Raw genomic sequence first — 13,804 nt, 5'->3', positions numbered from 1 at the left:
GAGGGCAGCAGAGCAGAGCTACTGATCAGCTGTTCTGGGGAAATTTGCATACGTGCAGTGCGGTCAGCCTAAGTTGAAGGTGGTTTGTGGAGGGGCTGTTGGCAAGTGACAGTTAAACCCGAAACACTTTGTGAGTGTTTCCCACCCTACCTCCTCCTCTAACCAACCCCCCCACCCCACGGTGGTTGGGAAGCGGGAGCAGGGGCCTGTCGTGAAGGTGAGTGAGTGCCTTTAAATTTGCTTACCTTTCAGCGGGATCAGGGTTTGAGGTAATATCAGGTAAGCTCTTCCATTCTTTTTCTTTTTCTTGTTTTTTTTTAATCTAGAGGGGATGTCAGGGAAGGCAGTACAATGCTCCTCCTGCAGAATGTTTGAGGTGAGGGACGCCGTCAGTGTCCCTGCTGATTTCATCTGTGGGAAGTGCACCCAACTCCAGCTCCTCAAAAACCGTGTTAGGGACCTGGAGCTTGAGCTGGATGAACTTCGGATCATTCGGGAGGCAGAGGGGGTCATAGATAGGAGCTTCAGGGAAGTAGTTACACCAAAGACTGGAGATAGATGGGTAACTGTAAGAGGGATTGGGAAGGAGCAGTCAGTGCAGGGACCCCCTGCGGTCGTTCCCCTGAGTAACAAGTATACCGTTTTGGATACTTGTGGGGGGGACGACTTACCAGGGGTAAGCCATGGGGTACGGGCCTCTGGCACGGAGTCTGTCCCTGTTGCTCAGAAGGGAAGGGGGGAAAGGAGTAGAACATTAGTAATTGGGGACTCAATAGTCAGGGGCACAGATAGGAGATTTTGTGGGAGCGAGAGAGACTCACGTTTGGTATGTTGCCTCCCAGGTGCAAGGGTACGTGATGTCTCGGATCGTGTTTTCCGGGTCCTTAAGGGGGAGGGGGAGCAGCCCCAAGTCGTAGTCCACATTGGCACTAACGACATAGGTAGGAAAGGGGACAAGGATGTCAGGCAGGCCTTTAGGGAGCTAGGATGGAAGCTCAGAGCGAGAACAAACAGAGTTGTTATCTCTGGGTTGTTGCCCGTGCCACGTGATAGTGAGATGAGGAATAGGGAGAGAGAGCAATTAAACACGTGGCTACAGGGATGGTGCAGGCGGGAGGGATTCAGATTTCTGGATAACTGGGGCTCTTTCTGGGGAAGGTGGGACCTCTATAGACAGGATGGTCTACATCTGAACCTGAGGGGCACCAATATCCTGGGGGGGAGATTTGTTAGTACTCTTTGGGGGGGTTTAAACTAATTCAGCAGGGGCATGGGAACCTGGATTGTAGTTTTGGGGTGCGAGAGATTGAGAGTAGAGAGGTCAGGAGCACAGTTTTGACTTCGCAGGAGGGCGGCAGTGTTCAGGTCTGTGGTTTGAAGTGTGTCTATTTCAATGCCAGGAGTATACGAAATAAGGTAGGGGAACTGGCAGCATGGGTTGGCACCTGGGACTTCGATGTTGTGGCCATTTCAGAGACATGGATAGAGCAGGGACAGGAATGGTTGTTGCAGGTTCCGGGGTTTAGGTGCTTTAGTAAGGTCAGAGAAGGGGGCAAAAGAGGGGGAGGTGTGGCGCTGCTAGTCAAGGACAGTATTACGGTGGTAGAAAGGATGCAAGATGGGGACTCTTCTTCCGAGGTAGTATGGGCTGAGGTTAGAAACAGGAAAGGAGAGGTCACCCTGTTGGGAGTTTTCTATAGGCCACCTAATAGTTCTAGAGATGTAGAGGAAAGGATGGCGAAGATGATTCTGGAAAAGAGCGAAAGTAACAGGGTAGTTGTTATGGGAGACTTTAACTTTCCTAATATTGACTGGAAAAGATATAGTTCGAGTACATTGGATGGGTCGTTCTTTGTACAATGTGTGCAGGAGGGTTTTCTGACACAATATGTTGACAGGCCAACAAGAGGTGAGGCCACTTTGGATTTGGTTTTGGGTAATGAACCAGGCCAGGTGTTAGATCTGGAGGTAGGTGAACACTTTGGAGACAGTGACCACAATTCGGTGACCTTTACGTTAGTGATGGAAAGGGATAAGTATACCCCGCAGAGCAAGAGTTTTTGCTGGGGGAAGGGCAATTATGATGCCATTAGACATGACTTAGGATGTGTTGGTTGGAGAAGTAGGCTGCAAGGGTTGGGCACACTGGATATGTGGAGCTTGTTCAAGGAACAGCTATTGCATGTTCTTGATAAGTACGTACCAGTCAGGCAGGGAGGAAGGGGTCGAGCGAGGGAACCGTGGTTTACCAAAGAAGTGGAATCTCTTGTTAAGAGGAAGAAGGAGGCCTACGTGAAGATGAGGCGTGAAGTTTCAGTTGGGGCGCTTGATAGTTACAAGGAAGCGAGGAAGGATCTAAAAAGAGAGCTGAGACGAGCAAGGAGGGGACATGAGAAGTCTTTGGCAGGTAGGATCAAGGAAAACCCAAAAGCTTTCTATAGGTATGTCAGGAATAAAAGAATGACTAAGGTAAGAGTAGGGCCAGTCAAGGACAGTGGTGGGAAGTTGTGTGTGGAGGCTGAGGAGATAAGCGAGATACTAAATGAATACTTTTCGTCAGTATTCACTCAAGAAAAAGATAATATTGTGGAGGAGAATGCTGAGACCCAGGCTATTAGAATAGATGGCATTGAGGTGCGTAGGGAAGAAGTGTTGGCAATTCTGGACAAGGTGAAAATAGATAAGTCCCCGGGGCCGGATGGGATTTATCCTAGGATTCTCTGGGAAGCCAGGGAAGAGATTGCTGAGCCTTTGGCTTTGATTTTTAGGTCATCATTGGCTACAGGAATAGTGCCAGAGGACTGGAGGATAGCAAATGTGGTCCCTTTGTTCAAGAAGGGGAGTAGAGATAACCCCGGTAACTATAGGCCGGTGAGCCTAACGTCTGTGGTGGGTAAAGTCTTGGAGAGGATTATAAAAGATACGATTTATAATCATCTAGATAGGAATAATATGATTAGGGATAGTCAGCATGGTTTTGTGAAGGGTAGGTCATGCCTCACAAACCTTATCGAGTTCTTTGAGAAGGTGACTGAACAGGTAGACGAGGGTAGAGCAGTTGATGTGGTGTATATGGACTTCAGTAAAGCGTTTGATAAGGTTCCCCACGGTCGGCTATTGCAGAAAATACGGAGGCTGGGGATTGAGGGTGATTTAGAAATGTGGATCAGAAATTGGCTAGTTGAAAGAAGACAGAGAGTGGTAGTTGATGGGAAATGTTCAGAATGGAGTTCAGTTACGAGTGGCGTACCACAAGGATCTGTTCTGGGGCCGTTGCTGTTTGTCATTTTTATAAATGACCTAGAGGAGGGCGCAGAAGGATGGGTGAGTAAATTTGCAGACGACACTAAAGTCGGTGGAGTTGTAGACAGTGCGGAAGGATGTTGCAGGTTACAGAGGGACATAGATAAGCTGCAGAGCTGGGCTGAGAGGTGGCAAATGGAGTTTAATGTGGAGAAGTGTGAGGTGATTCACTTTGGAAAGAATAACAGGAATGCGGAATATTTGGCTAATGGTAAAATTCTTGGTAGTGTGGATGAGCAGAGGGATCTCGGTGTCCATGTACATAGATCCCTGAAAGTTGCCACCCAGGTTGATAGGGTTGTGAAGAAGGCCTATGGTGTGTTGGCCTTTATTGGTAGAGGGATTGAGTTCCGGAGCCATGAGGTCATGATGCAGCTGTACCAAACTCTGGTACGGCCGCATTTGGAGTATTGCGTACAGTTCTGGTCGCCTCATTATAGGAAGGACGTGGAAGCTTTGGAACGGGTGCAGAGGAGATTTACCAGGATGTTGCCTGGTATGGAGGGAAAATCTTATGAGGAAAGGCTGATGGACTTGAGGTTGTTTTCGTTAGAGAGAAGAAGGTTAAGAGGTGACTTAATAGAGGCATACAAAATGATCAGAGGGTTAGATAGGGTGGACAGCGAGAGCCTTCTCCCGCGGATGGAGGTGGCTAGCACGAGGGGACATAGCCTTAAATTGAGGGGTAATAGATATAGGACAGAGGTCAGAGGTGGGTTTTTTACGCAAAGAGTGGTGAGGCCGTGGAATGCCCTACCTGCAACAGTAGTGAACTCGCCAACATTGAGGGCATTTAAAAATTTATTGGATAAGCATATGGATGATAAGGGCATAGTGTAGGTTAGATGGCCTTTAGTTTTTTTTTTCCATGTCGGTGCAACATCGAGGGCCGAAGGGCCTGTACTGCGCTGTATCGTTCTATGTTCTATGTTCTATTCCCATAACCCAGTAACCCCACCCAACACTAAGGGCAATTCTGGATACTAAGGGCAAGTTAGCATGGCCAATCCACCTAACCTGCACATCTTTGGACTGTGGGAGGAAACCGGAGCACCCGGAGGAAACCCACGCACACACGGGAAGAACGTGTAGACTCCGCACAGACAGTGACCCAAGCCGAGAATCGAACCTGGGACCCAGGAGCTGTGAAGCAATTGTGCTAACCACTATGTTACCGTGTTGCCCAAGTTTTACAAAAAGGGCATCATCATTAAAATGCATTGAATGGTGTCAGGTTGCTGTATTTGTATTTACAGAGATGTGGAGTCGAGAACAAATAGACATAAATACAAGATTCGGAGATTAAGAGCAGCGAAACCTTCCTTACGCAGAAAGCCCTGAGGCCACAACACTCAATTCAGGATTAGTGGCTGAGACAAAACAATATGTTAACATTTAATATTAGGATGGCTATGTGGGTGAAGGGCATGGCAACGGGGTGGTTCACATCTTTCTTATAAAGGGGTGTTCAGAGTTGTATGCAATTCTCCTACTGTGACCAGGTCTGGTCAGGATGAAATTATTTCCTCATTTTTTGTACACCCAACATGTTTTATTTCACCCCTTTGAATCCTCACTCCCACCTTGAAAAATCCACAAGTTGGAACGTCGGCCTGTCCAGTCAGTGACCAGATAATCCAGCTCCATGAGGCCTGCGCCTCTCAGTCAAGTTACCATTTAGAGCACTTTCCCCTTCGCTGCTCCTTGCCATAAAATGTACCACTTCACATTTCTCTGCAGTGAAATGAAGTTACTCATTCTGTGAACCCGTTAACATTCTCTCGCAATCTCATTGAAACATTGAACGCAAGACCTTTTTGATCCGGCTCCGCTATTGACAGGTGAGATCATGGCTGCCCTGGCTGTGACCTCGACTCCAATTTCCTGTCTGCCACCCATTGTCAAGAATTGTCAATCAAAAATCTATCTAACTCAATAAATTAAACAAATTCGATGCGTATTCTGGGGAAGAGAATTCCACATACTCACTGCACTTTGAGAGAAAATAATTCTCATTCTATGACCGAACACAATATCCCCCAGTTCTAGTCTTTCCCCAAGAGGAAACATCCACCTGTCAAGTCCCTCAGGAATTATGAGTTTCAGCAAAAGATCACCTCTCATTCTTCTAAACTCCAATGTGTATAGGCCCAAATTGTTCAATCTTTCGTTGTAAAACAAGCCCTACATCACAGGAATGAGTCAGATGAACTTTCTCAAAACTGCTTCTAATGTAAATACATATTTTTTCAAATAAGGATCAAGGAAAACCCTAAGGCTTTCTATAGGTATATCAGGAACAAAAGAATGACTAGAGTAAGATTAGGGCCAATCAAGGATAGTAGTGGAAAGTTGTGTGTGGAATCAGAGGAGATAGGGGAAGCGTTAAATGGATATTTTTCGTCAGTGTTTACACTGGAGAAAGACAATGTTGTCGAGGAGAACACTCAGGTTCAGTCGACCAGGCTAGATGGAATTGAGGTTCAAAAGGAGGAGGTGTTAGCAATTTTGGAAAATGTCAAAATAGATAAGTCCCCTGGGCCAGATGGGATTTATCCTAGGATTCTCTGGGAAGCCAGGGAGGAGATTGCAGAGCCTTTGTCCTTGATCTTTATGTCGTCTTTGTCGACAGGAATAGTGCCGGAAGACTGGAGGATAGCAAATGTTGTCCCCTTGTTCAAGAAGGGGAGTAGAGACAACCCTGGTAATTATAGACCTGTGAGCCTTACTTCGGTTGTGGGTAAAATGTTGGAAAAGGTTATAAGAGATAGGGTTTATAATCATCTTGAAAAGAACAAGTTGATTAGCGATCGTCAACACGGTTTTGTGAAGGGTAGGTCATGCCTCACAAACCTTATTGAGTTTTTTGAGAAGGTGACCAAACAGGTGGATCAGGGTAAAGCTGTTGATGTGGTGTATATGGATTTCAGTAAGGCGTTTGATAAGGTTCCCCACGGTAGGCTATTGCAGAAAATAAGGAAGTATGGAATTAAAGGTGATTTAGCGGTTTGGATCAGTAATTGGCTAGCTGAAAGAAGACAGAGGGTGGTGGTTGATGGCAAATGTTCATCCTGGAGTTCAGTTACTAGTGGTGTACCGCAAGGATCTGTTTTGGGGCCACTGCTGTTTGTCATTTTTATAAATGACCTGGAAGAGGGTGTAGAAGGATGGGTTAGTAAATTTGCAGATGCCACGAAGGTCGGTGGAGTTGTGGATAGTGTTGAAAGATGTTATAGGATACAGAGGGACATAGATAAGCTGCAGAGCTGGGCTGAGAGGTGGCAGATGGAGTTTAATGCGGAAAAGTGTGAGGTGGTTCACTTTGGAAGGAGTAACAGGAATGCAGAGTACTGGGCTAATGGCAAGATTCTTGGTAGTGTAGATGAACAGAGAGATCTCGGCATCCAGGTACATAAATCCCTGAAAGTTGCCACCCAGGTTAATAGGGCTGTTAAGAAGGCATATGGTGTGCTAGCCTTTATAAGCAGGGGGATTGAGTTTCGGAACCACAAGGTCATGCTGCAGCTGTACATAACTCTGGTGCGGCCGCACCTGGAGTACTGCGTGCAGTTCTGGTCACCACATTATAGGAAGGATGTGGAAGCTTTGGAAAGGGTTCAGAGGAGATTTACTAGGATGTTGCCTGGTATGGAGGGAAGGTCTTACGAGGAAAGGCTCAGGGAATTGAGGTTGTTTTCGTTAGAGAGGAGAAGGCTGAGAGGTGACTTAATAGAGACATATAAGATAGTCAGAGGGTTAGATAGGGTGGACAGTGAGAGTCTTTTTCCTCGGATGGTGACGACCAACACGAGAGGACATAGCTTTAAATTGAGGGGTGATAGATATAGGACAGATATCAGAGGCAGTTTCTTTACTCAGAGAGTAGTAGGGGTGTGGAACGCCCTGCCTGCAACAGTAGTAGACTCGCCAACTTTAAGGGCATTTAAGTGGTCACTGGATAGACATATGGATGAAAATGGAATAGTGTAGGTCAGATAGGCTTCAGATGGTTTCACAGGTCGGCGCAACATCGAGGGCCGAAGGGCCCGTACTGCGCTGTAGTGTTCTATGTTCTATGTAAACCTGTACGTGGCATTAATAGAATCATAGAATCGCTACAGGGCAGGAGGAGGCCATTTGGCCCATCGAGTCTGCATCGAGATTCGAAAGATTTCCCTCGCTAGGCCCAATCCCCCACCATATTCCTGTAACCCCACTCAACCTTTGAACACTTTGGGGCAATTTAGCATGGCCAATCTACCTAACCGAACCCGAGTCCCTGGCGCTGTGAGGCAGCAGTGCTAATCACTGTGCCGCCCTGATGCGGTCTCATCAAGGCCCTGTACATATGCAGTAAAACTTCCCAACTTGCGATTGGATACGGTCACACATTCCTACATGATACTCCAGGTGAAAACTTTTTGCTTGACCTGTCTTATATCCCTTTGCATACTCTTCTCTTGACAAGGTGCTTAACTAACTATCTTGGTGACGTCGGCAAATTTAGCTCCCACACCGTCGGTCCCTTCATCCAAGTCATTGATGTATATTACAGTATAAATAATTAAGGCCCCAATGCTCTCCCCATGTGGCACTCCATTTGTTTCAGCTCGCCAACCCGAGGAAGACCCATTTAGTCCTACTTTCTACTTCCTGCTAACTAATCAGTCCTTTATCCATGGTAATATGTTATTCCCTATGCCATGTTTTGTTTGCATAGTAACCTTTGTTGTGGTACCTTATCAAATGTTTTTTGGAAATCCAAGGAAACTGTAACTAGAGGTTCCCTTTTGTTCACTGTACATACATAGAACATAGAACAGTACAGCACAGAACAGGCCCTTTGGCCCTCAATGTTGTGCCGAGCCATGATCACCCTACTCAAACCCACCCTATACCCATAACCCAACAACCCCCCCTTAACCTTACTTTTATTAGGACACTACGGGCAATTTAGCATGGCCAATCCACCTAACCCGCACATCTTTGGACTGTGGGAGGAAACCGGAGCACCCGGAGGAAACCCACGCACACAGGGGGAGGACGTGCAGACTCCACACAGACAGTGACCCAGCCGGGAATCGAACCTGGGACCCTGGAGCTGTGAAGCATTTATGCTAACCACCATGCTACCCTGCTGCCCCTACAATGAGCAGGAGTAGGCCATTCGGCCCCTTGGGTCTGCACCGCCATTTAAAAAGATCATGGCTGACCTGATATCAACCTGCACCCCGCCGACCCCGATAACCTATCGCCACCTTGCTTACCAAGAATCTATCCACCCCTGACGCTAAAATATTCAAAGACTCCTCTTCCGCTGTCTTTTCAGGAAGTCCGTTACAAACTCAATCTTCCGAGATAAAAGATTTAGCCTCCTTATTTTTAAACAGTGACTGTTTATAGATTCTCCCAGAAGAGGAAACATTCTCCCCACATCTACCTTGTCAAGAACTCTCTGGATCTTGTATGTTCCAATCAAGACGCCCAACTCCAGCGGATACAAGTCCAGCCTGTCCAACCTTCCCTCATAAGATAACCCGCCCATTCCACCTGATAGTCTCAACTGCTCCCAACTCATTTACATCCTTCCTTAAAGATGGTGACCAATACTGTACACAATAATCCAGATGTTGTGTGAGAAAAAATGAGTTTTAATATTTCATTTTTACAATATCATCGTTATATACTGGGAAACAAGCCTGAACGGTTGAACTGGTTTAATTGAATTGGAGACAGTCAGTAGACTGAAACGGTCAAAACATCAATAAAGTAGGTGTGAAGGCAAGTGATTTGAAATGGTAATGAACAGAGAGCCAGGAGGTCTCAAATAGGAATTTACACAAGAAAAATAAAATAAGTTTTTTAAAAATTGGCTGCTGTGTTTCAAAAGGAACTTATACAATAAGATGATTAAAAATAGATGAGGCAAAATAGTGTAAGTTTGCTTCTAAAACATAGTAGCCACACAATAAATAAAACTTTTTATCAATTCTGGGAAAAGGACCTTCAAATGGACTGTAGAAAACAATAGATTGTAAGAACCAAGGAGAAAACATGTAGGGAAACATTGAAGACTGTGTTGGAGTGGCAGCTGTGAAATCTCGAACGAGACAGTATGTGTGTGTGTTGAAGCCAAACCTGTGAACACTAGTCGGCTGCCACCTTCAGTGAGCACCCCAAGAGTAGCAGGACATTGTGTGGTAATGTTACTGGAATTTGTTACCAAATAAAAATCTATTAGGACTGTTGTCATCAAAAGGAGGTTTAGCTCTGAGTTTACTTCAGCAAAAATACTTCAGGAAATGTTTCAAAAGTTCTGTTAGCTTTGTAAAGGACCGGCAGCATGGTGGCACAGTGGGTTAGTCCTGCTGCCTCACGGCACCAAGGTCCCAGGTTCGATCCCGGCTCTGGGTCACTGTCCGTGTGGAGTTTGCACATTCTCCCCTTGTTTGTGTGGGTTTCACCCCTACAACCCAAAGAGGGCGGCACGGTAGCCTTGTGGATAGCACAATTGCTTCACAGCTACAGGGTCCCAGGTTCGATTCCGGCTTGGGTCACTGTCTGTGTGGAGTCTGCACATCCTCCCCGTGTGTGCGTAGGTTTCCTCCGGGTGCTCCGGTTTCCTCCCACAGTCCAAAGATGTGCAGGTTAGGTGGATTGGCCATGATAAATTGCCCTTAGTGTCCAAAATTGCCCTTAGTGTTGGGTGGTGTTACTGAGTTATGGGGATAAGGTGGAGGTGTTGACCTTGGGTAGGGTGCTCTTTCCAAGAGCCGGTGCAGACTCGATGGGCCGAATGGCCTCCTTCTGCACTGCAAATTCTATGATACCTATGATGTGCAGGCCAGGTGGATTTGCCATGCTAAATTGCGCCTTAATTGGAAAAAATGAATTGGGTACTCTAAATTTATAACAAAAAAAAAGCTTTGTAAAGGAGTTCTTGTGCTTAAAGTGTTTCTGTCGTTTTTTTTCTATATTCTAATAAATGTTTAACTTTTGACATATTGTCTGAGAGTTACTTTTCCTGATTTCAGATAACTCATCATAATACACAAATTGCAAAGTCGTTGTGGCAGCTGAGACAAGTTTCCCATTGGAATTTGGGAAGCCTGCCATTTACCATCTGCTATGTCATAACTGTGGCCTCACTAGTGCTCTGTATTACTGAAGCATAGCCTCCCCACTTCTGTATTTAATTTTTCCTCGCAACAATTTATAACATCCTATTAGCTTTCCTATCTGGCAAGTGGCAAGTAACATTTGCGCCACACAAATGCCAGGCAATGACCATCTCCAACAAGAGAGGAGCTAACCATCACCCCGTGACATTCAATGATCAGATTATGATTTTCCAAATATCCCGCTATTACCTCCTTAATAATAGGCTCTGGCAATTTCCTGATGGCAGATGTTAGGCTAACTGTCCTGTGGTTACCTGCTTCCTATCTCCCTCCTTCCTTCCTTGAATAGAAGTGTTGAGCTGGATTCTCCGCTGGCGGGATGCTCCATTTTGCCGGCAGCCCCGTGGGATTCCCGACAGCGTGGGGCTGCCCCACAGTGGGAACCCCCATTGACCGGCCGGCGTAACAGAGCATCCCGCCGCCGAGGTGGAACAGAAATGTGGTGCGGCGGGGCGGATAATCCAGCCCGTTATTTTCCAATCCACTGGGACTCTTCCAGAATCTTGGAAGAGTATAACCAATGTGCCTTATGCAACCAAATCTTTAAGAGCGTCGGATGCAGACATTTAGGTCCTGGACACTTGTTAACCTTTATGTCTAATAGTTTCCCCAGCTTTGTATTCTTCCCCACATTTTGCAGTGCTCCTGATGATCTGGTGATATCAACAAACTTCAGTGATGTGCCCTCTGTGCTAATATCTGAATCCTTTATTTAATTAGAAAATGCACAGGATGCGTTCACACAGGTCAATGAGGCACACAAATAATTCCTGCCAAATGAATACACATTCATGCTCATCCACCTCTATGAATATCGCACCCCCCTCCCACCTCCCCAAAAGTACTCTTCACCTCTATTCCCTAGCCACCCCTTTATCTAGGCAGAGTCTCTCTAACACCAAGTGCCTACTCTGCGCACAATTATCTGTTGTAGCACTTTATAAAACACTTTTTATAAAAATCACATCCAAATGAGTACGTTTTTCGGGGTAGAGGTCAGGTGTGCGAGGTGCGCGGGAAGCCCAGCAAATCATGTCCACATGTTTTGGGCATGCCCGAAGCTTAGAGGATTTTGGCAGGGTTTTGCTAAGGCAATGTCCACGGTACTAAAAACATGAGTGGTGCCGAGTCCGGAGGTAGCGATCTTTGGAGTGTCGGAAGATCCGGGAGTTCAGGAGGCGAAAGAGGCCGACGTCCTGGCCTTTGCCTCGCTGGTAGCCCGGAGACGGATCTTGTTAATTTGGAGGGACTCGAAGACCCTGAGTGTAGAGACCTGGGTTAGTGACATGGCTGGGTTTCTCAGTCTCGAGAAGATGAAGTTCACCTTAAGAGGATCCATGGTCGGGTTTACCCGGAGGTGGCAGCCGATCGTTGACTTTCTCGGGGAAAATTAAAAATGTCAGCAGAAGCAGAATTCCAAAGGGGAGGGGGGGGGGGGGGGGGGGGGGGGGGGGGGGGGCGCGCCGGATTGTTGTTTTATGGTTGGGGTGTGTGAAGATTGGGATGGGGGTGGAAATGTTTATTATACCATGTTGATGTCATCGTTAATGTTATTATTGTAAAATTTTCAAATACCTTAATTTTAAAAAAAAATTGCATTCAATCTCACCGACCTTTATCTGAACATTGTGTTCTACCCTGTTTCACTTTCCTATAATGAATGCATGGCTTGCGTACTTTGATTCCACTCCAACAAATGAGAATGCTGTTCTATTTCTGTTCAAAGACAGTTATCACAGAATCTGCTTCATGCTGGTTTATTCTATCTTATTACCTACCCGCATTAAAAGAAATTCTGGCTTCACAAAGTCCAACAAGTACTGGGTGTCCGGGGCTCGTAGCCAGTCTGCGATAGATCTAAGTCATATAGGAGAAGGGTTAGTTGTATTACATCAGCATCACCTCCTCCACAGAATAGCAAACACTAATGCAGACAGAAGCTCCCCCAGGGCATCTGATGAAACTTTGAGGAATGGGGAAAAATAACTCCATTTGGAGTTGGAGAAGATGCAACCTACAGTCAGTTCCGGCGCCCATGGCTTCGGATGAATTAGGGCCCACGTAGAAACATTCTTGGATAGCAAGCTTGCAGCATTTGAGCTTGGAGGCATCCAAATTATGCAAATTTTCATTCATTGGGTACCGATAGATGGGCTTGAGTCCATTTCTAGGTCATTTCAAAGCACACTAAAGAGTCAACCCATTGCTGTACCACTACTTGCCATGGTGGGATTCGAACCCAGGTCATTACCCTGGCTCTCTGGATTACTAGTCCAGTGACAATACCACTACCTCCCCAAGATGCTTGAACCGAGTTGCAGACTATTAAGAAAAGTTGGAAACTGTAGAATCCACTGCAGCAAGTCAACAATCCCTCCCCCTCCACTTCAACTTTGCTATCTTCAGGTTTTGCTTTGACTTGGAAAGCGACAATAGCAATCAACTTTTCATTTGAAAAATTTGGACATTTCAAGCTTCTTTCATGAGGAAACATTCTAAGTTCGTGGGCTGGATTCTCCGACCACGCGCCAGGTCGGAGAATCTCCAGGGGAATACGAGAATCGTGCCCCGCCACCAGCTTCCCTATTCTCCCCTGCCGATTCTCGGGAGACAACGGGATTCACGCCGGTCGGGAGCCGTTGAAAGCACCCCCCCACCCCCCCGGCGATTTTCTGGGCCTCGACGGACCAAGTGCCCACCGTGTTCAGCCGAGTCCCGCCGGCATGGGTTACTCGGGTCCGGAAGGTGTGTCTGCGGGGGACGTCCTGGTGGGGGCGGCGGGGGGAATCTCGGTGGCCTGGCCCGCGATCGGGGCTTACCAATTGGCAGGCGGGCTTGTTCCATGGGGGCCTATGTTCCTCCGCACCAAGCCCCTGTAGGGCTCCGCCATATTGCCCGGGGGGCGGCGCGGAGAAGGGAACCCCCACGCGCATGCGCGGAATCGCGCCAGCCGTTCCGTGCCGGCTGGAGCTGCGGGGACCACTCCGGCGCCGACCTAGCCCCCTAGGAATGGGAACATTCCTCAATGTCGTGAACCGTTGACGCCGATGTGGTTCGCGCTCCTTTTCACGCTGGCGTGGGGACATAGCCCCATTATTGGAGAATCCCGCCCCATGTCTTGTGTCTAGTCAATAAGTTTCTGTTAGATGGACAGTTTGTGTTAAATGAAATAGCAGACAGAGAGCAATTGCTCACGGCTAGTCAGCACACAGACACTGAAAAAGCAGGAATAATCTTTGCTGACGAGAGGTTCAGCCAGATAACAGAGTTTGCGAGCTCCAGCTTTTAGAAAACACCTGCCATGGATCTTGAAAATTAGG

General features: G+C 46.9%; 1 protein-coding gene across 1 annotated transcript in view; it reads right to left on the bottom strand.

Moving 5' to 3' along the window:
- The window catches only part of anapc1 (anaphase promoting complex subunit 1), a 309,365-nt gene that overhangs the window by 142,071 nt on the left and 153,490 nt on the right, over positions 1-13,804 (bottom strand). The window contains exon 33 of the mRNA XM_038799110.1: positions 12,263-12,341. Coding sequence (XP_038655038.1) covers positions 12,263-12,341 — 79 coding nt within the window. The remainder of the gene's footprint in view (positions 1-12,262; positions 12,342-13,804) is intronic.

Source organism: Scyliorhinus canicula, chromosome 6, assembly GCF_902713615.1.
Source record: "Scyliorhinus canicula chromosome 6, sScyCan1.1, whole genome shotgun sequence".
NCBI classification, from domain to species: Eukaryota; Metazoa; Chordata; class Chondrichthyes; order Carcharhiniformes; family Scyliorhinidae; genus Scyliorhinus; species Scyliorhinus canicula.
Note: the sequence above shows the minus strand (reverse complement) of the source record. Positions and strands in the feature narration are given on the sequence as shown.